The sequence below is a fragment of the Pyxicephalus adspersus genome, chromosome Z (assembly GCF_032062135.1).
Source record: "Pyxicephalus adspersus chromosome Z, UCB_Pads_2.0, whole genome shotgun sequence".
Classification (NCBI taxonomy): domain Eukaryota; kingdom Metazoa; phylum Chordata; class Amphibia; order Anura; family Pyxicephalidae; genus Pyxicephalus; species Pyxicephalus adspersus.
Genome location: NC_092871.1, coordinates 89,826,320 through 89,853,892, shown reverse-complemented (window position 1 = coordinate 89,853,892; position 27,573 = coordinate 89,826,320). Strand labels below are relative to the sequence as shown.

The 27,573-nt window shown below is 43.9% G+C and overlaps 1 protein-coding gene and 1 long non-coding RNA gene across 2 annotated transcripts in view; one reads left to right on the top strand and one right to left on the bottom strand.

The window, feature by feature from the left end:
* The window catches only part of LOC140344276 (uncharacterized), a 31,661-nt gene extending 16,846 nt beyond the window's left edge, over positions 1-14,815 (bottom strand). Inside the window, exons 1-2 of the long non-coding RNA XR_011923537.1 lie at positions 14,765-14,815; positions 14,111-14,220 (exon numbers count right to left, since the gene is read on the bottom strand). This is a non-coding gene — a long non-coding RNA (uncharacterized lncRNA). The remainder of the gene's footprint in view (positions 1-14,110; positions 14,221-14,764) is intronic.
* Positions 2,070-26,053, top strand: LOC140344274 (Krueppel-like factor 8). The gene is made up of 6 exons (XM_072431323.1): positions 2,070-2,554; positions 16,013-16,511; positions 19,834-19,941; positions 20,195-20,291; positions 23,177-23,310; positions 24,745-26,053. The coding sequence occupies exons 1-6, from the start codon at positions 2,534-2,536 to the stop codon at positions 24,924-24,926; spliced, it is 1,041 nt and encodes a 346-aa protein (XP_072287424.1). The 5' UTR covers positions 2,070-2,533; the 3' UTR covers positions 24,927-26,053.
* Positions 26,054-27,573: the final 1,520 nt, after the last annotated feature.

Below are 27,573 nucleotides of genomic sequence, written 5' to 3'. Positions count from 1 at the left end.
AGACCTGGGTGGGTCGGGAAGAGTTTTCAACATCCGCCCTCTCCATCAGAAGAGCCGCCCCCTATCTTCATTGGGTAGACAGGATATGACATCACTAATATTTACAACTCCCAGCATGGATTGGAGTGGGCCCTAGGCCACAGGGGCAGATTCCTGTACCGGGACATCCTAGGTAGGGGGGTAACATTTAGTTTTTTGGTCCTCTTTGGGAGGGGCAAAACAGAACTGTTATAATGTGGAAATAGAGTTCAATATCAGTATTTGTGGGAAATACTGGAGCATTTGCTGGGTGGTTGCCATGGTGAAGTCGCTCCACAAGAGGTTGGGGAAGGAGCATCAACTTAATTTATGCAAAAAAATAAGTGAAATTTGTTTCTACCCCTTAGTGTCTAAAAGTGAATATAAAAGAACAACCTACACCTGGGTGTAATTCATGCACAGTACCACTTCTCTTGTCTTGTACCCGGGTGTAATTCTCAGTATCTGTTTCCTGTATGTATAGACTCTGCACAGTACCACTTCTCCTGTCCTGTGTGCTGGGTGATATTGGGCCTTGTCCTGGCTCTGTACTGATCACTGGATGGACACCTCCGCCTATAATCTAACATTTCCAACTGATATGCAAAGCATTGTGACAATAATTTGGTTCCCGTATCGCAGGTTTCATCATATAAGATGTACGTTGTCTTTGAATTTTTATTTATATCATTATCATCTTCTCCTTAGTTACCAGAGGGCCTCGACGCTGCACCCACCCATGAATGGATAACCTGGCTGTTCATAAGTATATGGATTTATGTCTTTTTTTAACCTAACCTACTATGTAACCAGGATGTGGTGGGGCAGATACTGGGGGGAGAGCAGAGGGTCGTGTGGAAGATGTCTGGGAGAGACCTGAGTGTGGTGGGCAGATACTGGGGGTGGGCGTGGATGTGGTGGGGGCCAATTACAAGTAATACTGAAACCTGCCACTTTGTTTAGATATTTGCCTGATATGATTTATATTTTTATCAATCCTATTCAAAATATCATATCATTGGCATCTTGCCTTGAGAACCACAGGCGCTGTCACACTGGGACGAAAAGCCTTGCCTGTAATTCCTATTGCAAGTAATTCTCCAATCTGCTGTTTTTAGCATTATATTTTATAATTATTAAACAGGATTTATATAGCGCCAACATATTATGCAGCGCTGTACATTAAAAAGGGATATTATATCTTACACAATATAGGTTTCTTTGACTTTTTTTTTTGATTATCATATAAAAAACATTGTATTACATAGGACAGCACGGTGGCTCAGTGGTTAGCACTCTGGTCTTTGCAGCGCTGGGTCCCAGGTTGGAATCTCAGCCAGGACAATATCTGCATGGAGTTTGCAGGTTTTCCCTGTGTTTGTGTGGGTTTTCGCCTCCCATATTTCAAAAACATGCTGTTAGGTTAATTGGCTTCCCCCAAATTGTCCTTCGACTGTAATAATGACATATGACTATGTTAGGGACATTAGAGTGTGAGTGATTTTGAGGGACAGCTAGTCACATGACTTTAGACTTTGTACAGTGCTGTGTAATATGTCAGCACTATATAATACTGTGTAATAATATTACCATTGGCATATTCACCTGGATAGAAGTCCTTGCCTGTAATTCCTTTTGCAAGTTATTCTCCAATCTGCTGTTCTTAGTATTTTATTATACACAATAAAGGTTTCTTTCAGTTTTGTACCCTATATAAAATATTATCATATCATTAGCATCTTAGCTTTGGGTGGCACAGGACCTGGCTCTATCACACCTGGATGGAAACCTTTGCCTGAAACACCTATTGCAGCTAAGACTCAAAGCTTCTGTTTTTATTATTTTATCTTACATTATCGGTTTCTTTTACTTTTTAATATTATCTTATGATAATTTTTTTAAAATCAAAGGCATCTTAGCTTTGAGTGCCAGGGTATCCTCATACCAGGCCAGCTCCCACCCCTGGGTGGACCCCTCCGCCTACACCGACGCTCAAACCACTCCGTTAACCGGACACGGTGGTTTTTGTGCGAGTTGCGGACGAAGTGTGTTGTAGGGAAAGCAATGCAGTGCAGCCATAGAGGAGGATCCTGTGCGGGGCTGACTGACAAGCTGGGTGGAGTAGTTGGGTGTGGACAGGGAAGGAAGAAAAGCGCATATTGCACCGACACTAAGACACAAACGTTCCTAGATAGAAGAATTCATAGGGATCCTTATAAGTACTCAATTGGCCGCCTTCCTCTCCCCCGAGCCCGTATTTACTGAGCGCATACGCCAGAGAGAACACATGCGAAATTCACTCATGCATAGCAAGGTTCGGTGAGCGGACAGTATAGATACTATAGCTTGTATGCCTACAGGGCCCCACCCCATAAACACACCCAGAATGGACTAAAGAGGAGGAGGGGAAGGAGACAAAAAGCAGACAAGTACAGCTCTGGCTAGTGAGCCCAGTACAAAGGTGGCCGAAGCCTGCAGGGGAGTGCACTGCAGCGTGCCAACAGATCGGGGGAAAATGCATTCGGAGACCCAGGCGGTAAGTCACCTGCCATCCCCTGCCCTTCATCTATCGCTATGTGCAAGGACCTGGATAGACAGGCATCTCAACAGAGTCTAAGGGGGACCCAAGCAAATCAGCTGCCTCCTCCAACACCAGCCTCCATCTTGCTGCTCCTTAAAGTGACAGTGCACAGAAAAAAATGAGGGAACAAAGTACATTGGTCGGATGCAGGGTGGAAAGGAGGGGTTGAGTTACCCACAGCTATTCATCGATCAACATAGAAAACACCTACATATTCGCTGTGTGTTTCCTGTAGCGAAGCCTTGAGAGGGTTTATTCCATTTTTAATAATTTGTTGTGCACTGTGCTACATTTATATTGCTTGGAAGAGGACGCTGACCAGTGTGCTTTGAGTAGTGTTTATGTACAATATATTTATATCATTGATCAGCCTGCTCCATAGAGTGCATTGTGCTGCATGTACTGCTGCTATATGTCCTCCTGTGTGCATGTTTTTTTCTTTATCCCTCATGTAATGTATAATAATCCAATGTACTATATAGGATCCCTGTATATATCGTTGCTGCATAGTGTGTGAAAACATTTGTTTCACTTTACTATCCTCTTTTTATTGTGATAATCCAGCGTACAGTAAGGTGAGAAAAAATTTAGGATCTTGCTGTATTGGTGCCCAAATAAGGGTCAGTGTGAGCATACCATGAGTGCAGCACAGTCGTGAACCGTTAGAATGTGCTGTATTTTTAAAAAAATAAAATGCTGCAGGGCTGTTAAGAAACATTTGCAGTGCTGTTGGTTCGAAACAGCACCCCAAAGCAACACAGCTCGGTCTACTAATGTTGGTGAGGTGTTGCAATAGAAAAAATGGTGGCGAGGTGTTTTGTAAGTTGTTGCGGTGCAGCGGTAGCCAGTTCGTATTGGGAAGGCTTCATACCGACATGTGTACGCTAATACACCGCATCAGAGTGCAAAATTGTGAATAAGGTTCACAACCTGCATTTGTGGTGAAGCGTTGCGTTGGCAATATGATGCAGTTGCGTTGTTTTGGTCTTCTGTGGTGCAATGACAGAATAAGCTGGCATAAGGCAGCGCACATTAACGTTCAACCTAACCACACACATGCGCTGGTGCGCCACATCTGACCACAAGAGTGTGACTGGGGACCAAAACATGCACTGGCAAGCTGATTTACAATCTGCAATGCATTACTGCAGTCCATAATTCCACCTTACTTTTTTTTATCTATGTTAGCGTTAGAAATACTTTAAACCTGAACTCCGTAAAAAAAATTGAACCTCCTTGATTTGCTTGTTTACATCTGGAATACTACTTAAATCATTTTACTTACCTTACCCCTGACTCCTGCAGTCTTCCCGCTTTTCCCCACAGCTGCTTCTTTTCAGGGCTGCAATGGACCAGTAGTTCTGCATTGTGAGGGCACCAAATGCCCACCCATAACGCAGAGCGGAAGAGAGGGGTGACAGAGGAGTGGGGGTAAGGTAAGTAACCCTAGACAAAGATGAACATTTAGCCGGGAGATCCCATACTGCAAGGGAGGTTTTGGCATTTCCCCAAATTTCATCTTTAAGGATAAATCAGGATGTTTTTTTTTATAATTTTCATTTGACTGATCCCCTGACCCCTCTGTTCCAGCACTACAGCCTCTTGTACAAACTTCTGGGAGGGTCAGATATCTGTGTCCCCTGCTGTGGTTCCATCCTCCCACCCCCTGCTGAGTCCTGTGATGGGGTGTGGGGCTGGGTGAGGCAATCAAGCACCCAGCAGGGGTCACAGATACCTTACCTTCTGAAGAGTTAAATAACCTATGAACCTAAAGCTGCGTACACACTTCCAATTTTTGTCGTTGGAAAGGATCTTTCACGATCCTTTCCAACGACAAGGGAGTGCACGATGCATGAACGGTGCTGTACATACACCACCATTCTGCTCTATGGAGAGGGGAGGGGGAGAGCGACGGAGCGGCACCCTGCTGCGCGCTCTCCCCTTCCCTTTCATTAGGATCGGCTGTCGTCCATCGTCCGTGGATCCGGCAGGTCGGTCGTCCGGACGATGGACGACACCGACTGTACACACGGCAGATTTTCGCCCGATAATTGGCCGATGCCGATTATCGAGCGATAAAAATCTGACGTGTGTACGTAGCTTTAGGCTATATACACACATGCAATAACTGTTGGAAAGGATATTTCATGATTCTTTCCAGTGACAAACGACTGCACGATGCATGATTGAGTGCTGTACATACAGCAATACAGCACCGTTCTGCTGTATCAGAATCCTTGTTTGTTTGGATTCGTCAGGATGGATCCATGAATGACAAGCGCTGTACACATGCCAGATTCTCGTCCGATATCAGCCCCGAGGAGATTCAAACAAGAATCATCTGACGTGTGTACAAAGCCCTAGGCAGGCTATAGTCTGTTTTTTTTTTTTTTTTGTTTTTTATTGCAGAGTACTGGCTTTTTTTACAGTCCTGACAGGTTCACTTTAAAAGCTCAAATTTTTTTAACACCACATTGAAATTGGGGATTTGTAAACGTGATTAAATGTATTATTATTATTATTAATAAACAGTCTTTATATAGTGCCAATATATTACACAGCACTGTACAGGGGTTGCAAATGCTAGACAGATACAGACAGTGACACAGGAGGAGGAGAGGACCCTGCCCAGAAGAGCTTACAATCTAAGAGACAGGGGAAGTATCACACAATCATTGGCTGTGGAGTATCAGAAAGATTCCTGACTGTTAGAGAAATGAGAATCCCCAAAACAAGAAGAGAGTTCACTGCCTTCTAGATGCATCTTTGGAGATTGACACCACCAGGATGTCCCCTCTATAAAGTTTGTGTACTCAACATTTGTCGACAGGGGAATTGATCATTTGTGAAACTTTGCCCCAGTAACCTCCATTCCTACATCCCCAGGGCCCTCTGGTTCATTGTATATCTCCCTTTCATCTCCCTGATGTTTGCACTGTGTGATCCAGTGCAAAGAGAATTAGAATCCTATCGGTTATTATCAGTTAAGGATTGAAACGTACTTTCTCAAGACCTATGACTCTGTTATATTGGTGCCGCCCTCTAAAGCTGCTCCAACTTTCTATGGTTAAAGTTCTGAATGTTGTAGTTGTATTTCATTTTAGGCAGCCAAACTATTTCAACCCCATTGAAATCTAACTAGTTGGTATAGAAAACATGGAATGCACACAGTGGGCATTATTCCCATTGATTGGTGGTTGTAAGGGTCAGTGCGGCCTGCTGTATATTTAAACAACCAAATCCTTTGCTAGGGTTTACCTTGTTAACCACTGTTGGATTTCCAATTTTTCTAGATGAACACACCACAAGATCGAACTCCATCCTGATTCCTAGAGGTAATGGAGGCTTGTTGGTGGAAAAAGAATGATTCTTGGCCCATCGTCTGATAATCATTCATTTAAAAACTGGCCATAGTATTTGGCCAGTGCCACTGGCAATCAAGCCTGATTCATTCAATATCAGTGCATAAGCTTTAAACTCTCACTGCCCCTCTGGTAGCTTGCATTGTGCAGCAATTCATCTTTAAAGGTTACAGCAAAAGCACTGACATCATTCAGTCCCTGATCCCCCTCCCAGCAATGACTGATGCATGAGAAAACCATCTGGCTCTCTTCCACACTGATCAGACTGCAACATTGTAACTTTTGACGCAGATACTGCAGCTGTTATCTTTCTTCAGACATTTGTGAATACAGCCAAGAAGAAGGATTTATTAGTGAGTCCTCTCTAAGCAGGTATTTTGGTACAGAAAGTACATGGTGAATAGTGACCCTGAACAGCGATGGCTCCATCCTTTTGGGGGTGCTGTGATTTCTGTGAAAGGTCATTGTTACCTTTAATTATTGCAATGACACTTATGCATGCAAGGTGGAAATACACCACTGATATTGCATTCACTTTAGTTGCCAACATTATTAAACATTTCAAAGCCTCCATCATTACTTATCCCTTACAGACCCCCATACTATGCCTGTCCATTTTTGTTTGCCCATCTTTCATTCTGTTAACCTCAGTCTCTTACCCCTCTCCCTCCTCCTCAGGACCCATTCAGCCTTTGCACTTTCCTTCAGCAAAGATGATTTCACCTACTTAAATACACCCCTTAGTATTCCTGCAAGGGCATTTAGTAGAGAGTTTGTAAGCTACCCTAAGCTGAGAGAGCCCAGCTTGGAGGATTTACCAGGGGGTTACCATCTTGCCAAAGCATTCTCTTGTCCAAGGCTGACAGACTTCTCCAATACTTCACAATGGATGTGTTTAGAGGATGCTGCAAGTTACCCATCCCCCTTTTTATCACACCAATAGGCCTATCAGACACCTCCACAGCTCCCTTGTCCTCCTGAAACCCTTACCTAATCTAAGCTTGTGGAATTTATATCCTGTCTCTCTTCTTAGCCAGGCCTGCACAATGACTCACAAAAAGGCTTGTATGGGGCCATACCTGTGGGGTCATCATTCAGGTCTTTGTGGAGTTATTGTGCAGGCAGTTGTAAGCTGCCATTGTCATGAAGAGGTAAGAAAGCATTTCAACTGGGGGTATTCAAGCTCAAGTTAGTCACTGTACTTTAGGTTTATTGAAATCTACATCTTAATTGCTGCTCCTAGACCTGGTTGGTATATGGATGTGTGATCAAGCATGTCTTGGACCACATGGGGAGCACAGGAATGTTTCACCTTTTGTGAACCCAGGTGGTGACATTTCAAATGCAAATAGTTGCAGTCTGTGTGTGATTTAAGGTTCCCCATACAAATGCTTACAAGACCTCTCAACCAAACCAATCTTCTTTAGTGGTGTGAACACTAGATAGAAGCTGAAGGCACATACACCAGAACTTCTCCATTGATGAGATTCACTCTTCATTTATTCTCATCTCCTTGTGAGATTCACTAGATTTGTGTGTTCACTTATAGGATTTGCCTTGGGACATCCTCCCCCCTTCAAGATATATATTCAGTATTTGTTGTTAAGGGACTTGTATGGCCTTCACAAAGACCTGATCTCAACCCTACTGAACACCTACTGAGATGAATAAGAATAATGAACCAGGTCTTCTGACCTGATCATCACACCTTCCTATAGGGCCAGATGTATGGAGGACACCTCACCAAACTATAGAGAACAGATACGCCTGGTGAGGGGTCCTGGTAATCCTCCATCATACAAAGACATTGTAGACAATTGTGCTCTTCCAGCCTTGTGGTCACAGTTTGGTGAAGACCCTTTCTGTTCCCCCATGACTGTACCCAGGGGTATAAAGCCAGCTCCATAAAGACATGGGGTCACCAGTTTGGTGTGGAGGAACTTGGGTGTCCTGCACAGAGCCTTGACCTCAACCCTACTGAACACCTTTGGGATAAAGTAGAATGGTGAGCCAGGTCTTGTCATCCATCAGTACCTGGCCTCACCAATAGGGGGCAAATCACCACTATCAGTACCTGACCTCACCAATAGGGGGCAAATCCCCACCATCAGTACCTGACCTCACCAATAAGGGCAAATTCCCACAGACGTTCTCCAAAACAAAGACGGGTCAGGTGTCTTCATATGAATGGCCACAAAGGTTTTTTTGAATAGAATATCATGAACATCCAAGCACATGGTGTGATAGTCAGATTTTACAAACAGGCGTGTAGTGTATTTATTGTTTATACATTGGTAATAAATGATGTGATGATATTCCCGTTTTAGCTGTTATACTTTATGAACAAAAGGAACTAAAAATGTAAAACCTGGCAGGTTGTATATTGGTCAGTGGACAGTAGGGCTTTCCTTGGATGGTAGGGTCTCCCCCTATAGCGGTGGCCCTTGGACACCCCCTCTTACTGGTGGCCCTTGGACAGTAGGGCCCTTTACATTGGTGGTCAGTGATAAAGCCCCTCTCCCTACCACCACCAATAATGACCTTCAGTTCAGAATAGCCATGCACCTTTTACAAATACCTGATTAGTGTTGGAATGCTTTGACCCTGAGATGGTATCATGAAGGAAGTGATCTGAATTCGGAGTGTGACCATAATATTAATACTTTGAAAGATGCAGTTTTTTAGGAAGGAATACTGCGTGGTTTTATGGTCCCCAAAACAGATATCACAGAGTCCATCACACACTGACAGCACAATAAAACAGTGTGGTAATAAATTGGCATATGAAGCAATTCACAGTCATCACACTATGAGCCGAGACAACATTTGGGCAACATCCTGGCAATCATGACATTACGTGCCAGTTGTGTTAATCCAATGAGTGACAAATATGGGCAGAACAATATTTTATTGTTACTTTACAGGGGCAACACAATGGCTGAGCACCCAATATGTGAGTTGACAAATGGCCGGCCTCTCCACTAATCTCAGCATGCAAAATAATTTTGGCACCGATGATTACAGTTAGTCACCTATGGACACTAACGATAATATGCAAAATGTTATAGTATAAAAAAACATTTTTCAATGCCGTGTAACCATCCAAAAAATTATGGTACTACTTGAATTATTTGGCATAGGCAGAAAGATTCCCTAATTTGCCCCAGGTGTCACTTAATCTGGATGAAGGTGAAGGCATTTTCTTCTGCCCTGGGCATGATGTGTGATTTTAGCTTTCACCCGATGCCAAGTGATTCCCTTGGTCTCTGTGGCTTATAGTTGGCATGTTGTTTACTGCCTGGCAAGACACCCAGGAAGAGGGGGAGGGGACAGAGGGACAAAATACAGGGGGAATATTGATGTAGAAGGAGCAGAGTAGTTTTCAGGGGGGAGATGTTGGAGGCAAAGAAGCCGTGCAGTATGGGGGGGCGAGATGCTGGAAGAGGAGTGATATGGAGAGCGGGGGGCTACCGGATGAAAAGGAGTGCAGAATACAGAATGGTAAAGATAATCAGTATGGGGGGCAATGGAGGCAGATTAGGGGATTAATAAAAAGAAGGCATGGGGTGACAGCAAAAGGATCAGTACAGGGTGTGGTGGAGGCAGATCAGAGGAGCAGAATTGTGGGGGCATGGAGACACTAAAAGTAGGGGGCATTCTATTCAGATAAGAAGAAAAGGAAAGCAATGGAGGCAGATGAAGGGAATAGAATCAGGGGTTACAGAAGGTGTATGGGAAGTTGGGGACACAGGAGGCACCAAAAGGAGCAAAATAGAGTGGTACCAAAGGCAGTTAAAAGAATGGGGTATGAGAGGTGGATGAGAAGACCAGAGAAGTGATGGGCACTGGGGGCACCAAAAGGAGTGGAATGAGAAAGGCACTTGAGGCAGATAAAAGAAATAAAGAAGGGGATTAATGGATGAGAAGACCCAAGGGCACTGGGGACACCAAAAAGCAAAACAGGGTAGCACTGGATGTAGATGAGAGGAGAAATAGTGGTATTAGCGGTAGATAAAAGAATTAGGTATGGGAGGGAGATGAGAAGACCAGAGAAATGGGGGGGCACAGGAGGCACCAAAAGGATCGAAATGAGAGGATCACCAGAGACAGATAAAAGGAACAAAGGAGGGGGTTACTGGATGAGAAAATCTGAGGGAGTACTGGAGGCAGATAAGAGGAGAAAATGGAGTCTCTGGAGGCGGAAGAGCAGAAGAGTGGGGACTATGGAGGTTCCAAGGGAGCAAAATGGTGTCAAGAGAGGCAAAAAAAAGAAGGGGGTATGGCAGATGAGAAGAGTAAAAGGAGGCCCTGGAGGCAGATGAGCGGAATAGTGGGGATCCTGGAGGTACCCAGAGGAGCAAAAAAGGGGGCGCTAGTGTCAGATGAAAGGATAAAAGAGGGGGGTACATGGGGAGGTTAAAAGGGGAAGGCAAAACCTGGAGGCAAACAAATGCATAGAGGAGGGTGGCACTAGATGCGCTAAGAAGTGGGCTGGGGTGCCACGAATAGCAAAAGAGGAGGTGTGTGTGATGTAGGTGGATAAGAGAAGCAGAAAGAAGGGGTATTGGGGGTGGCAAGAAGCGCAAAAGATGGGGTGGGAAAGGAGACGGCTAAGAGAAATAGAAAAGGGGGCACTGGTGGCAAATAAAAGGTGCAGAACAGAAGGCATTGGTAGTGCTGGATGTGGATGAAAGGAGCATAAAAGGGGCTCCAAGGGTGAAAGCGATACACTTCTCCATTACATTGTAAAAACTTGTAATAAACAAAATGTTAGGGCCGATTGGCACGCGTCCTGGCGAGCCATCACTTGCACCTGCACTCCATTTGGAAGGCGGGATCTGTGCCATGCCGCTTACAAAGCTGCGCCCAACGTTATGGCACCCAGGAGCGTGCGGCCGGTCGGCTTATTCCGCATAGTTTACAGCATTACGATCAGGAATTTACAGTAATCACTTTAACTGCTTCCACCCCTCGAAGCATTACCCCTGGATAACGAATCTGGGAAAGGCGCACTCCGAGTTTACGTCGAACGCATACACTTTCGCGCTTCAAGTCGCCCCGCGTTACTGGCAGGATCACCAAACTAAAAAAAGAAAAAGAAAACTAAGGCAGCCACCAAATCTCCGGACTGCTTAAGCTGCAATATGACGATTTTGTTCTTGCAATTAGAGTGTACTTTGCGTATGCTTAAATGTGAAACTCAGAGGTCCTCGTGCGACACTTCCTGATGGCTATATATAGAGTTCTGCAGGCTGTGTAGATATGTTCACCTTTAAGCTGCAGTGTCACACAGCAAAGGGAGGGAGAGGGGGAAGGGAGGGTCACAGCTGTGGCACTGTGTTGGGTGGAGGATTAGGCTGATGCTGGGGTGGAGACATTTTTGTCCCATGTGTGCTGTCACCGTTACCTTACCCCCCCCCCCCCCCCCCCTTTTTTTTTTTTTTTTTTGATAATGACGTTCTTTTTTTAATGCAAAACCTGCATGACAATAAGGGGGTGTGGGCCGATCTTGCTGTTGGTGGGGTCTCCAGCATTTGTCTGCAGTGCAGCTTGGAGATGAGTGGTGTAAGTGATATTCTGCCTGGGCGAGGCACCAGGGCCACACCCTACCACTAACCTTTCCTTCACCCCCAGCATAACTGCACCATTGATAGGTCAATGGCCCTGTGCACATGAAGGGGCCACAGGAAGATAAATGCAACTGTTACTTTTACATGTAACCAACCAGTGATGTAACTGAGGGAAAAAAGATACACTGTAATTTGTATTGAAGGTCATGTGACCCAGGCGGGAAATTTGCCTGGGTGAATATGAAGAAGGGGCCCAAAAGGCTCAGCATTCAGCTTTCTGCATCCTCTTGCCCATTGTGTCCATTTGGGCAACTGCCAAGAGCCCTCTCCAGAGCCCCCCCCCCCCCCCCCACTAAACCTGCAAACACCCTGCCCCCAATCCCACTGATGGAGATGTATTTACCAAAAAGACACCCCAATCAGTGACTTTGCCTAGGCTGAAACAATCATCAGTCTGCTGCAGGCGGAGGAAAAATTTCCGCTATGTAGCTTGTCACATAGTAAGAGATTGTGGCAGGGGCTGATCTGTGTCAGGCATTTGCGATCACAGAAGTGCACATAGGTCAGGTTTACATGATTGCATCCCCTCTGTGCCGGCATCAGTAGACAGTGATGCCGAAACAAAGATGGTGACATTGCCAGTCATGTGATCTCTTGAAAACATTTGGTGCTGGGCCTGCATTGCTTTGGTAAACCTCACGCTCCCCTATCTTATTCCACCTCCAATATCACAGACTGTCCCGGCGGAATCGTAAGGATGGGCCCATATGGGGACACACCCGGCAATTTATCCTATCAGGATATTGTGATGGCAGGTCAGGCAGGGAAAGGTGCAGGGTGTGTGCTGGGAGAGATAGAGAATTCTCATGCTTTCCCAACCGAGGGAGGGAAAACCACAAACACACATTATCATTCCATACGGCCTTGTTGGGACAATCACTGGGGATCCTGCCATGGATGTTCTTGCTTAGGCACTTCCTGTTTTAGTGTGATAGAGTTCTAATTCTGCCCATGCATTGTCATGCGGGCTTCAGTTAGAGAATACAAGCAGCCATTTAAACATGAGTGTGCTAGCAAACCCTTCTAAAGGAAGTTGATCTACTGGCAGAATCAACAGAATTAACAAAAAAAAACTGTGGTGCTGCATAAAGATTGGATGCTGTAGGTCTTTTGGCTGGTCTGACCCCACCCCCTGGACACTGCTGTAGTCATCATCGCCCTCCCTGTATATTAGAGCAGGGATCAGAGGGTGTGGCTGAGACCTGGACAGTGGGCGTGGCTTTCATATTTTTTAAAAGCCCCTGCAACATAGCATTATAAAAATGGCAACATGTGACCATCAGACTATAAGTCAAAGGGGATGGGCTGTCTGTTCCCTTGTTATTAAAATCACTCTTTGCTGCTCCTCCAGCAGCTATGTGGAGCTGGATCAGCATAGACAATAAATTAGACCCCCCCCACCATAAGATGAGAATGACAGGAGGGAGGTGTGGTTCTAGGAAATGAAACCTTCCAGGGTACATTGCAAAATGTATTTAAGGGAAAATCTGTGATAGGTTCTCTTTACATTCTGTATACTATGCAGAGTGACCTTTTTTTCCCTTAAAGGGCCAGGTGTGCAGACTGATAGCGATATCAGCCCCTGATTGGCTATCTTAGGAATTCCTGCTCAGGCCTCTCCTTTTGTGAATGGGACATTTGTCCTCCTGCACCATCTTTCTCTACTTTGGAAGGGCAGTGGCCTGCCCCTCCCTTCCACATTCTGCCAGATCCCCACCCTGTTCCCCTGCAGGAGAAAGGGGAGCAGGATGCTGGGGAGGGGTGACAACAGCAAGAGATGAAGGGGGGACGCCATTCACTCTTTTATTAAGTGCAGATGTTGTATTAACCACTTTGGTGCCTTCTGAAATGCAGTTCCCAAAATACAGGACGGTGACACCATGGGAATTCGGGGGAGGGGGATGGGGCTACGGAGGACCTTTTACTGAATTCCATAAGAGCGTGCGTCACTTTCCTAAAACAGAATGCATTTACCATCTTTTAAAAGCCGCAGTTTATAGGGTGACAACGCTCTGAACAAGATTCTTTATTGTGCTTCTGTGTTGTCACCATAACACAGGAGCTTCTGAGTGGATTTTAAGCACGCAGGGTTGTTGTTGTCACCATTAGGAAAACTCATCAAGGCCATTCAACCATTGCTGGGGTTCATGTAGACAGGAGTTGGCTGCAAAGAGTCTGGTCATATAACCAACCATTGTAAATGTGACCCTAAATACTAATCAGGTGCTTCTCCAACCCCCCTAAGATTTGCTTTCTGAGCCTTTGTGCTGGTTGGAGTTCCCCTAGGTGTCTTTGTGACCCTCATCACTGAGACAGGAAGTGGTTTTACATTTGTCACCATAACAGGAAGTGAATGGAAATCTTTTAAGGGGACATATTTCCTGGTGACAATTATCTTGTTGCATCTGCTGGATAGAAAGATAGGAAGTGAGGGAAAATCTCCTCTTACAGGGCACAAATAGCAAGACATATTAATGGAATACTGCTGTGCACCTTCTATAATAATACCATTCACCTACCTGAGTGCAACCCACCAGCTCACTTCCTTACTCCTCGATCTGTCTACCCAGCATGTATTCCTAGGGGTAAGCCGTATTCTGGAGGCCACCATGGGTACAGCCAATTAGACCTGGGCACACATAGGCATCAGAAAGAGGATGTTATTGCTGGATAGGTAGAACAGTGAAGGCTGGAGGGTGGTACCTACTAGGGGTTAGATATGTCAATAGAGGGTGGTATGTACTAGGGGTAGATTGCTGGACTGACAGGGTGGGACCTACCATGGGGTAGATCCCTGGATTGGCAGGGTGGGACCTACCATGGGGTAGATCCCTGGATTGGCAGAGTGGGACCTACTATGGGGTAGATTCCTGGATTGGCAGGGTGGGACCTACCATGGGGTAGATTCCTGGATTGGCAGGGTGGGACCTACCATGGGGTAGATTCCTGGATTGGAGGGTGGGACGTTCTATGGGGTAGAACGACTTCTGCCGGAAAGGTCACATGGCGCTGGTGAGGTCCTCAAACCTGACCCATTGACCAAGAAGTTGGGCAAGCTTTTGGCCTGGTGTGCAGCAGTGGTGGTGGGGGGCATAGTGGGGGTATTATTTACTGGGCACTTCCACCAAAGGGGCAATTGTTATCTTCATTCATGGAGGAGCTCAGTTACCTACCCTTTCCAGAAACCCTATGGTGGCCCTCAGCCTTGTCTGAGTGATGGTGATGATCACCTGACCTGTGCCGGTTGTGTTTTCTGTTGCTAATGAGGGTAACGTGAGCTCACCCGAGGAGCGATCACCCGCCCTCTTCCTACGGGAGGGGGCATGAAGGAGGAGAAGGGTGTGTGAGCAGCAGGCGTTCCCTGTCCATTTAAACAAGTCGTCCCCACCCAGGGTGTGCCTGGTTTCTGCTCTCCCCAGATCCTTAAGGAGTCACAGCGCAGAGCAGAATTGCTGAGGTCTTTGTTGATCGTCGTACATCCAGTGCGCTTTCACCAAGTTATTGATGAATTCCCTGTTCGAGGTGAACGCCGCGTTCACTTTACCGATCTGCACTCCAGGATCTGCCAGGAACCAAACTTCCAAAAACAGTTGGTGGGTAAAGTTTTGGGTCTCGGTGTTAGTGCCGGGTGGTTGGGCAATAGAAGTCTGTTGCTTCACCGAAGATTGGATACGAAAAGATGGAGGGAACGACGAGGGTGAACGCTACCCTCCTATCGCTGGAGGAAGGCAAACTTAGAGATAAGTCCGCCATGATGTACAAGTGCACTGTGCATACCAAAGCCTGGATGTGGCGTCGCCAACTTACCTTTGCTTTGCCGAATACGCCATACGTATGTTTCTCATACATTGCCAATCTCCTCCAGCCTCTTTCAACCACTTCCTGTCTACATGCACCCCAGAAATGGCTGCTCTGGCTACAGCGTTCCATGCCTGAGCAATGTCTGCTTCTTGTGGTCTCCATGTGATGCCGTGACAACCTCTTAGTGCATTTGGGAGACAGAAACAGACCGTTGTCACCCTATAACAGGAACAAGGACAGCATGGCAGGATTGTTAGTGATTGGGTTGATATCGTAACCCAGCTTAACTTTTAAGGGAGTTTTTATTTATTTGTTAACCGCACTTCCTCACTTCCTGTGCTAGGGTGACAACCCTGCTTCTTCATAGTAAACGTTGTCACCCTAGCACAGGAAGTGTTATTGGAAGGATTACCAAATCAATTAAAGGAAACAAATGCAGCCATCGCATCTTAGGACCAACACGCTGCAGTGTTTTACATTTTTCATGGCTTTAAATTTAACCAATCACAGTACATATCTCCAGTTGCCCCACCCCCTTCCCCTCAGTACACTGGCTGCAGTTGCTGTGCATTATGTTGCTTTGTTCATCCAGTCGCATGTTTTTTGTCTCCCTTCCTCAGGCCCTCAGCGCTACACCGATGATGTCATCGCGTTGCAAAATTGGCTCAGAGGCTTCCCCATTGACTCTTCTCGGCGACATCAAAATGGAGCCCCCGGAGCAGCTTCTGGACAGCGACAGCAGCGTTCAGCAGTCGGAACCGGTCGACTTATCACTCCACAAATCCAAGAACTCCATACGCCGATCCCAGAGCCCTTTGCCCCCCATACCGGTCAGCTCGCCCCCTCCAATGGTCTCCCTGTCCAGCCTGGGTTCGGCCATCCCAGCCGTGCTCTCTCCAGGGTCCATCTTGGCCTCCACGCAGGGCAGCAGCGGCCAGAGGATCCTTCACGTCATTCACACCATCCCCTCCGTCAACCTACCTAGCAAGATGGGCAGCTTGCAGACCATTCCTGTGGTGGTCCAGTCACTTCCTGTGGTGTACACGACGCTACCTACAGACGGGGTCACGGCGGCGGTCACTGTGCCACTCATAGGAACGGACGGAAAGACGACCACAGGTGAGAATTTACTTTTTATTCTTGAGTGTTCAGTGAAAAAAGTTACTTTTATCAAAGTGACTAAGGCTGCGCCTGGGCTGTTATGACATCATCAGTCTGCTGCAGGACGGAGAAAGCATTTGCTCAGTCTCTATTGCAAAATTGTACTCCAAATCCTAATCCATTTTTATCCGCTCTGAGCTGACATCACAGTCCATGAAGCAGATGCCCACCCTGCCTCAACAAACATGGCACCATTGTCCTTTTCAAGACAGGTAAAGCACAGCAACTAATAGGAGTGCCAACTTTTCTGGAATTTCCCTGATGGTGAACCACGCCTGCGTGTGCAGTAACATCTACATGTAGTCTCCAGCTAAAGCCAGGGTGACAACGCTGGAACAAAGCTGGGTGACTAGGGCTGGGTGTTGTCACAGGAATATCCCTTTATGGCAGGATTTTTACCCCTTTATGTCACAGAATTTATTTTAAATTATTTTATTTTATGAAAAGCTTCAGATTTAAAAAAAGGTGAGCATTTGAAATTCACATTTTAGTAATTAGGTTTTCGCTTACTTTTTCACGCACAGAAAACTTCTGTTCGTGTTAGCAGGAAGTCCCTGTCCCATCCCCCCTTATCAATGCCTTTTTAGCTACGCCGAGCCTAGTTCTGGGTAAAAGCTTTCAGCATGTATTTTTACCCCAAACTAGGCTTGGGATCACCACCCAGGAGGTTAAACTTTTGCATGTGCATACTGCTATAAGGGGTGAAGGACTTTGGGAAGGGGGCGATGAACGTCACACTTTCCCTTGTCACTTCACAGAGGATTTTAAATAGTTTTTTTCACTCAGGAATTACCCAACTATTATCCAAAAGTTTATTTTTTAATTTTTTCATTGGATTCAGATAAAGCACACAGTTTAGTGAAGACCCTTTTCTGTTCCCCCATGACTGTACCCCGGGGTACAAAGCCCCCTCCATAAAGACATGGGGTCACCAGTTTGGTGTGGAGGAACTCGAGTGTCCTGCACAGAGCCCTGACCTCATCCTACTGAACACCTTTGGGATGAATTGGTATGGTCAGCCAGATCTTCTCATCCATCATCAATTCCCTCACCAATAAGGGAAAATTCCTATCCATCAGTATCTGAGCTCACACATGGGGCGAAATCCCACAGACACCCTCCAAAATCTTGTGCAACCTTCCTAGAAGGGTGGAGGATGTTATAGGGTGGCAAGTCCATATTAATGGCCATGGTTTTGGAATGGAATGTCCAACCAGCTACTACAGGGGCCCAGGAACCTTGGGCCATCTTGTTGAAAATGAAGTTCTAGAAGCAGATAAATGTGGTTGTTCCACTTTGCAATATACCAAAGGTGGGAAAATGCACCCCTCCCAAAAATCTTTGGCACCGTTTTCAGATATACAAATGACCTGTAGACGGAGGCAAAACTACTTAAGTGAAATTTTCCAGTGCAAATCTGACATTGACGCTAATCTGTATTTTAATGTACAGAGCTTCCATTTAATGTAATTTAATTAATCATTTTAAAATTATTTTAAATTTTGAACTTTTTATTGAATTCACATGCCCTGCTTTGGGGCAGCGCATTCTTTTTCACACTGCACTGAAAAGTCATAAAGTGAAAGGACATTGTATTCCTCCACAGGTCTTGCCCCTCCTACCTTTCTGCCCTGATAGATAAATACCCCCCTAGCCACTCTCTTCGCTCCTCCTTTTCCTCTTTACCCTCCTTACTCTCAAAAATGGAGAACAAAATTTTTGGCTTTCAGTAAATTTTTTGGGATGGTTTAGTTTCTTATCAAACCATAGAAAATGCAGAGGAAAATTAAATAAAAATTCTTTGAACTTTTAGAAAGTTTGGCTCTTATTGGATAATTTCTCCCTGTCGTTGGTATATTTACCAGACCTATTCAGTGTCCCTGTCTGCAAAGGCCTGTGGATGGTCCATCGGGGACAATCAGATGCTTCCAGATCCCTTTTTTTATGCTTTCATAACTGCTGACTGCAGAGCAGAGGCTTCCACGGGCGGAGCATGCACCAGGGGAATATTCCTGCTTCATCAGCACAGCTGAATACAATGTCACTCGAAATTTTCCAGCCAGACAAATCGAAGGCGCCAAAGTCGTACATTTACAGTGACGCATCCTGCAACAAATCCCCGACCTCCTTGTATGATATAAATCAGACCTTGCATCACATACAGATTTGTCATTTATCGGAGGAACATTTCCACATGTGTAAAGGCTCACACCGAGATCACACTACCTACTATACCTCGGCAATGCTTTCATTTTCCTAGGCATTATGAGGCATTATTCAGGCTCACCACCTACTTCCTGGACTGGGATGCCAGCTCAGGATGAATATTTGTTCAGGTCCGATGGAGGACCTGAAATTTTGCCTCATATGATTGGTCAGTTTTCAACTTCATTGCTGAGCCAATCCTTTTATCAGATTTATATTGACAATCACACTGTGAACTAGGTCTTATGGTGTACCTGTCACCATATTTTTTAGTTTCATATGGAGTGGGGGAAAGGTTGTGCCCCCTTCTGGTAAGCTTCACCAGCCTGTATTTGTCCTGCTGACCATTGCCACTGGAACAGGAGGTATTATTTTGTACAGGTGTCACCAGAACAGGAATAAGGGGAATGGGGTCACCTGTTCTGGTGACAACTTTCCAAAGGTGTATTGATAACATCACACACAAGGAAACTTGCTTAATGCCCCCATTCAAGTCAATAGAGGTCCACTGCTTATGCATTCTGAAAGCAGAGCAATAAGACAAGGTTCAGACAAAGACAAAGTTTTTTTTTTTATCAGTCATGTCCAATTCATATTAGGGCAAGTAACTTTTTGCCTTATTGATTTTTTTTTTTAATACAGATGAAGTGTCAAACTAGTAAATGGTTGATCGCCGGGTGGTGTATGTCCTGCATTGGCTGTTATTGAGGTGAAGAGGTTATGAGTGATGACAGCACTGATGACCCTCCTCCAAAATGCAGCTCTGTAGTCCTTGTGGCTACACAGTGTTCTCTCCGGCCTCTGGGTGCACCGCACGGCACTTTTCAGTAACCACCTGGCTGTTTTGGGGGCTGCCACCCACCTACAGCTTCTTTCCACCCATCTTTAAAAAATCATGTTAAAGCAGCCACACACAGTGGCAGATTTCACTGCAGGGCATTTAGTTGTCGTGATTCGTTTTGTACAACTCTTTCACACAAACACCAGAAATTTAATATATGGAGATTTTGATTCTATAAATGTATGATTATTATAATATAATATTTTCCTTTTTTTCTTTTTTTTTTTTTTTTAGCCTACAGTCCTGCCTTAATGGTACAAGCTCCAGCCACCGAGGTAGAAGACTCAGATTCAAAGGTGGACCAGTGTTACCGCGGCCACGTCATCTTATCACAGAATGCAGGTATGGAGAAACATTGTTATTTAAAAGGACAAACCAAGCCAGCTTTAGGTTAAGGCAAGCTAGGCAATTGGCCCAGTGCCCCAATGGACAGAATGGATGGATAAAGATAGCTGGATTGCTGTCCATTTGCAGCCCACATTCATATTTACCCATGTAAAACCATCCCCGGAACCACACTGTTTCTTATGATGATGATACATTAGTCATTTCCTGCCGGTTGTTACATTCCTATATCTGCGTTTTTCTTTGACAGTTAAAATAGAGCCGGACGAGTGCCCACCAGAGGAGATCAGTGACACCGATGATTGTACAGTGGACACTTCCTCTTCCTTTCAGGACTCATCAAATGGGTGAGAATAAAGACTAAAGCCAGGGCAGCATTCCTTAACTTAAGTGGAGGAACCCCGAACATGACTTTCACATCCTGAAGAATTCCCACTATTTTAGTTCATGCTACATTACCATGGACAGGATGATGATATTTAGGAATAATTACCAACAAGGATTGGAAAAAAATTAGCAAATGTAACACGTAGGGCAGATAAATATGACAAAATTATTTCAGGTATAACAAGGAAAAGAAGAGGTGGTCAGTGGGAAAAGGAACGTCTTACATTCATGGTTAGTGAGAGAAGAACCCCTTTACATTTAAATTCCAGGGGGGAAGAACCCTCTTACATTGGTGGTCATTTAGAAGATCATCTGATCTTGATAGTGTAGAAAGAAACATCTTACAAATATTATTATATCAGTGGGGAATAGACCAGCTTACGTTAGTTGTCTGTTGTCCTATATTCATGTCCAGTGGGGTAGGAACCCCTTTTACATTGATGGTCAATGGGGAAAACACCCTCTTATGTTGGTGGACAGTAAAAGGACCATCTTATACTTATAGTGTGGGAAGAAGCATCTTACATTAGCGATCAGTGGGGGAAGAACCTTCCTACATTCATGTTCATTGGGTAAGAACCCTTTTACATTGATGGTCATTGGGGGAAGCACCCTCTTACGTTGGTGGTCAGTGGGAAATGGACCATACTACATTCATAGTCAGGGGGGAAAGAAGCCTCTTACATTGCTGTTCAGTGGGAAGGATCCTATTACATTGCTGTTTAGTTGGACAAACGACCCTCTTATGATGGTGGCCAGTGGATGAAGAACCCTTTTACATTGATGGTCCATGAGGGAAGCACCCTCCTACATAGGTGGTCAGAGGGGGACCATCTTACATTGATAGTGGGTGAAGAACCATCTTACATTGGTGGTCAGTGAAGGAAGGACCCTTTTACCTTTATAGTACTTGGGGGAAGCACCCTCTTTCATTGTCAGTAGGAGCAGAAATATCCTACATTGATAGTCAGTGGAAAATGTTTCTAAACTTCACCTAGTTAACTGTCATTATTATTATTATTATTATTATTAATAAACAGGATTTATATAGCACCAACATATTACGCAGCGCTGTACATTAAATAGGGATTGCAAATGACAGACTAATACAGACAGTGATACAGGAGGAGAGGACCCTGCCCCGAAGAGCTTACAATCTTGTAGGTGGGGGAATTTCACACACAAAAGGATGGGAGATATGTAGTGTGGGAAGTAGTGATGGTTTCAAATGACAGAAGAAGATGGGTAGGCAAGTTTGAAAAAATGGGTTTTGAGCGCTCTTTTAAATGAGCAGAAAGTAGGAGCAAGCCGAATAGGACGAGGAGACCATTCCAGAGAGTTGGAGCAGCTCTGTCATGAAATTTAAAGAACATGTACCAATTTGCTTATAAGCTAAATGAACTTGCTCCCCTCACTTTCTATCCTACTGGCCCACTGGTGACCACATGAGCTTCTTGGTCAGAAGGGGAGGATTTTTGCTTATTTTTTTTTTTTTACCTGAAGGGTCTAATAGAAGTTTAAAATCATTCCTAAACATTTCCTCAAATTTGAGATATCCTATGTCTGATTAGGAAAAGGTGTCAGGGGGATACAATTTCTTTTTGTTCCTCTAAAAAAGACTTGTTTCTTGATGTGCATGTTGAACAATATGGGTCTGATTTTTTTTTTTTTAAGCTCTGTGGGAGAAGATAGAACTTTATCGATAAACCAGGGTGATACAACAAACTTGGAATGGATTTGGTCCAGGACTGAAAACATATCCCAACTAATATCAAAGGATGTTAGGAAATCCAATGCAGGTTTGCTGGATCATCCAGGTTCTCCTATTATAGTCTATCTTCCCCAATCTTGAAGAGTTTATATAAATTAGGCCCTCTACATTCTTTAGACAACTCATGGAAGAGTGATGGCTATAGGAAGGCCTATAATTTGTATAGAACGGTGGTGTAATAAGGGGCAGACATGTTTGTGTATATTATAGAACAGCAGTTGGCAAGCAGTGATCCGCCAGAAAATTTAAGGGGTCTGCGACTCTGGTCGGTGCACCCCAGAGCAGGGTAAGGAGAAGGACCCCGCTGGGGTGACGCAGGACCATGTCCCCTGTACAATTCCTAGGTTTAGGGAAGTGGGCGGGCTGTGACCCTGGACACAACCCACCCACTTTCCCATCACAGGCTCACATCTGTGATGGGAGAGTGGGCAGGGTTATGTCATATTGACGTCACTATGGTTTCTCCCCCTTTGGGTGGCACCCAGCTCCCCGCGCATGCACGGTCAGAAGCCGGTAATTTTAGTGGTCGAAAAAGGTTGGCAACCACTGTTATAGAAAATCCTTTCTCAAGTTTTTATTCTCTGGGATAGTCCCAGATATGGGATAGGTCGATGAATTTGAGATAGATGGATGGATATGAGATTGATGGATGGATATGGGATGGATGGATATGGGATAGGTGGATGGATTTGAGATAGATAGATGGATAATGGATGGATATGAGATAGGTGGATGGATTATGGATGGATATGGGATAGATGGATATAAGATAGATGGATAGATATGGGATAGGTGGATGGATGATGGATGGATATGGGATTGATGGATGGATATGGGATAGGTGGATGGATGGATAGATGGATGGATGATAGATGAATTTGGGATAGATGGATGGATATGGGATAAATGCATGTGGGATAGATGGATGGATGGATGGATATGGGATAGGTAGGTAGATGGATGGATATGGCATAGACCTTTTTATAATGTATGACAAAGATGAGGCAATCCCTACAAACAAATCATCAGCAATCTAACACTCTCATTTTAATATCTTTCCATATTTCCTTCCAGTTCATTGACGCAGCGTGGTGGAACAGCTTCTCCAGATCTTAGGAAGAGAAGAGTTCATCAGTGTGACTTTGAAGGGTGCAATAAAGTATACACAAAGAGCTCTCATTTGAAGGCCCATCGGAGGATACACACAGGTATCTCACATTGGGGAAGAAGGGTTCATAGTGAATATTGGTCCTGCTGGTGAGTGCACAGAAAAAAATAAAGGGGGTGTTGCCAGCATTGCCTGCATATCATGTTTGGTTCGAAATAGCAAAGAGAAATGGTGTGCACAGCTTACAGTCCTACACTCTTTGGAGGTGTGTTAGAAATTGGTATAAGAAGAAAAGAAGGGAATCCCTTCACTTTTTGATCATGTGAGGATCTTTGCAGAATAAGGTGTCCTGCAAAGATTTTTTTCCCTGCCTACATACATTGACTCGATTCATTGAGCTTTTCCTGATGGTGACACCCATGGACCACACCTGCATAAGGTGTGTTGTGATAGGCACTTGTAGTCACCTTGACATCACAGGAGAACAATTGGGAGCTAGGTAGAATGTTTGTCACCTTTCAACAGGAAACATCCAATGTTCTCTGCAGGACCTTTTAGCTGGGCGCCCCACTCGCCACTTTTCAGTAATCACTGTTTATGGGTGGTTATTGATAGGTTGGGTCACAATACCGGTGTCACCACCCACCTACAGCCCCTTCCCACCCAACTTAAAAAATATTTTTCTTCATAAGTTTCTTTATAGCAGGATCATTGATTTATATTTTAAATAAAGCTGCGGATTTCAAATATTGAAAAATACTTCTGAAATGACATCAACATAATAAAGCATATATAGAATTTTAGTGATTGGGTCTACGAATGTAATGACTTAATATTTAGTATGGTATCCATGTATAGATTTTCTGTATGCAAACTGTTGCATTGGAACATATCAAGATCAGTGATTTGTGCTGTCCATGTTACTACAAGTGTGATCCACGTCACATTATTATTAGTATTATTATTAATAAACAGGATTTATATAGCATCAACATATTACGCAGCCCTGTACATATACAATAGGGAATTCAAATGACAGATACAGACAGTAACACAGGAGGAGGAGAGGACCCTGCCCAGAAGAGCTTACAATCTAAAAGTTGGGGGAAGTATCACACAATGGGAGGGGGGAATTGGAATGGTGAGGAGACCCTGTCACTTTTTCTATTTGGGGCAGAGTTTTGCTAAAGTTCATATAAGCACCTAGTTATGCTTTTTTAATGGCAGCCCTTCCCTGCTGTTCCTTCCTCCTTAACATTGCCCCAAAATAAAAAAATTAACTGTGTACGCTAGTGTCATGATGCATGACGTCATGCCCAGTTGGCTCCTAAGCCTGATTACTGCTCATGGGAGGTAGTCACTCCCTATGATTGGAAGAAGCAGCAAGGGGAGAGCACTGGGTAAGTATTTCTAGGGCCAGGCATGGGATATACAGAGACCCTGTGACTTTGTCTGTTAGGGCATGGCAAGGGAGTCAACTTAATGCTGGAATACTACTGCAAAAGACTTTGCTGATTCTTATTTCTCCTTGCAGGGGAAAAACCATACAAATGCACATGGGAAGGCTGCACATGGAAATTTGCCAGATCTGATGAGCTCACTCGTCATTTCCGGAAACACACTGGTATCAAGCCCTTTATGTGCTCGGACTGTGACCGAACATTCTCCCGCTCAGATCACCTGGCACTGCACCGCAGAAGGCACATCATGATGTGATATAGTTTCCTGGCAACATGGACGTATTAAAGGAGACTTTTTACTCGATTCTTTTCATTTGACAGACGGATGTGATACCTCCTCACTTTATTATCCTTTCACCATTTGTCTGGCATCATTTTTTTTTTTTCTTTTGGAGCCCAGGCTCTTTTATTTGTGTTTTTCCTCATCTTTTTTATTCTCACATTGCTGTATTCTGCTATAGCCGTCTTGATTGCCGAGAAGCAAAGCCGTAAAGCCATCAATAATATTTAACCTCGCCAAAACTTGATGCGGTTGAAGACTATCCAAACTTAAGAAGTACAGAGACCTGCTCATCCCGTGACAAATGCAGCATTCTTGTCACTGCCTGTTATCTTTGACAAGCATGGCTCCCTCTATAGATGGAGGAGTGAACAAAGCCACCCTTGTACAAGAAGTTCTTTATTGGGAGGATCATCAATGCAGCCATCGCATCAGAGGACTAGTAAGCTGCAATATAAAGTGCAAATAATTTGCAACATAACAGATATTTTATGACCTGTGCCAGGTATACTGTGAAAAGACCTCAGTGCCAAAATTACACACTATAAATGGTCCACGAGTGCTGGGCAGGCAAATAAATAGACAAACCCCTAGCAAGATCCAAGCTGTGATGCCCAAAATCTGAAGAAGGGCAATTGGGCAGGCAAACCTTCAAGGTTGGTGATTAACCTCAGCACAATAAACGGAGCTCAGGTGCGACACCCTGGATCAAAACCACCCATTCAACCTGCACCATAAGCGGCTCTGTACCCTTCACAGGTCCGTGCTTACATGGCTCAAGGCGATCTTTTACTAAGGCTAAAAAAGCCTTCAAGAACTTTTTGTTTTTGTTTATATCTACTGTCTATGATCTGACTTCTGTAGTTTACTTCTCATACTAGCACAAAAAAGCACAGTATTGAAGAGTCCTTTTCCTATTCCACCAGCAACTCTGTTTCCTCTACTCCAAAAGTGCCACCTTGTTCGGCCTTAGGATATTCTAAAGGGAAGGAAACAGGACCATTAGTGTTTATAGTTCCGTGTATATATATTCAGTTCGGTGGTTGTTTACCCACCTGAGGAGAGTAGCTACACCTATGGTGGAAATGCTGCAATATATAGGTGATGCAATTACTATATAATATATATATATATATATATATATATATATATATATATATATATAAAAGAAAAGCCACTGTTCTGGGGTCACTTTAATGAAAAATTGGACTAATCTTTTATTTAAAATGTTAATTTTTTTTTTAGTTTTTTGCCAATGTTAATTTTAACAATGTAACTTTTACTTTGTGCATTTTAGGCTTTTTCAAGATGCGCGTGTATACATTTGTGTATATATAGTTTTAGAAATATATATATATTTACATAATTACATAATATCGGGTGGATAGAAGTCATTTCTGTAGATGTGAAGGTAGAACGTTCACACGATTTTGGATAGCAGTAGTTGGTCACATTCCAATGGGTTGTAAATCAAAACCACATGACCAACCTTTATCCAATCGCCATTGAATAGGACAAGGTAGATGTTGTTTGTCCAAGGGAGTGAAAGTTTGGGAATCCACTCAGTTATGTTACGCATGGTGGTGCCCTGAACTCTGGGGTAACGGTTCAAGGTTTATGGCTAAAGGTTTTCAAGTAACATACGAGTTTTATTAAATCAGGCCCATTTTCATCTCCCCAATGTACAGACCTTTGCGCTTTTCTGACTTGGAATAATTATGTCTGTCAGGCCTTTCGGATATATGAGTTTCCTTCCATGCATGTTGTGAATGTGACTAACTATACCTAGCTATACCATGACCTGGACAAATCAGAACCTTCAAACATAGACATGATTGTGTACATAAAGACTGTGAAAGTATTTGTTCCGTTTCCACCCATGTGTGCATGTATATATGTAATTATATATTTATATATACAACAGTGCTCACACAATTTTTCCTGCTTTTATTTTTTTCATTTTACCGATACCAAGTGGAATTTACAGGCTGCCTCATCTTCTGAAAACAGGGATTTTCCTTTTCACCCTGCCACAAAATCATTTTGCTCTTCGCTTACTCTACTTTTTCTTCTGTATGTCTCTTCTCAAGAATCCTACATTTTGGGAAGAGATCTTTAAAAAGAAAAAAATCTATTTAACAGAAAAAAAGAGACACTTATTGCGGAACACTTTGCTGTGACATCGCTCTGCCATCGTTGTAATGGAGGGAATCGCTCTAATTAAATAATTGTTATTGAAGAGTCAATGACCAGGCTTTTTGTCATTGTCTGAAACTGATTTTTTAGATTAACCCCCCTAGCGTTCTAATTCTGTCCATATTTCCACTCAAAAAACGTTAATTTTTGGATATTTATTTTACATTGTAGGCTATAATTCTTAGGCATAGCTCACCGAAATATGTCCAATATTTAATACATTTATTATTAAACTTTAAATAAAAAAACACAAAAATCTGTTAACAAAATAGAGAAACCTGTAGGATAACTACAGTAGCTTGTATAATATATATATATATATATATATAATATATATATAAGTTTTCTTTGTATTGGACTCAATACAGGTATTTTGTATTGAATCCAAAACAAAATTATTTGAATCTCCCGCACAAACCAACGTCAG

What these genes read in the sequence shown, in the direction of transcription:
- LOC140344274 (XM_072431323.1), top strand. Translation starts at nt 2,534, where the DNA reads ATGCATTCGGAGACCCAGGCG. An exon ending in TGCATTCGGAGACCCAGGCG is followed by an intron (nt 2,555 to 16,012) that starts GTAAGTCACCTG and finishes TCCCTTCCTCAG; the next exon opens with GCCCTCAGCGCTACACCGAT. An exon ending in CATCTTATCACAGAATGCAG is followed by an intron (nt 19,942 to 20,194) that starts GTATGGAGAAAC and finishes TTTCTTTGACAG; the next exon opens with TTAAAATAGAGCCGGACGAG.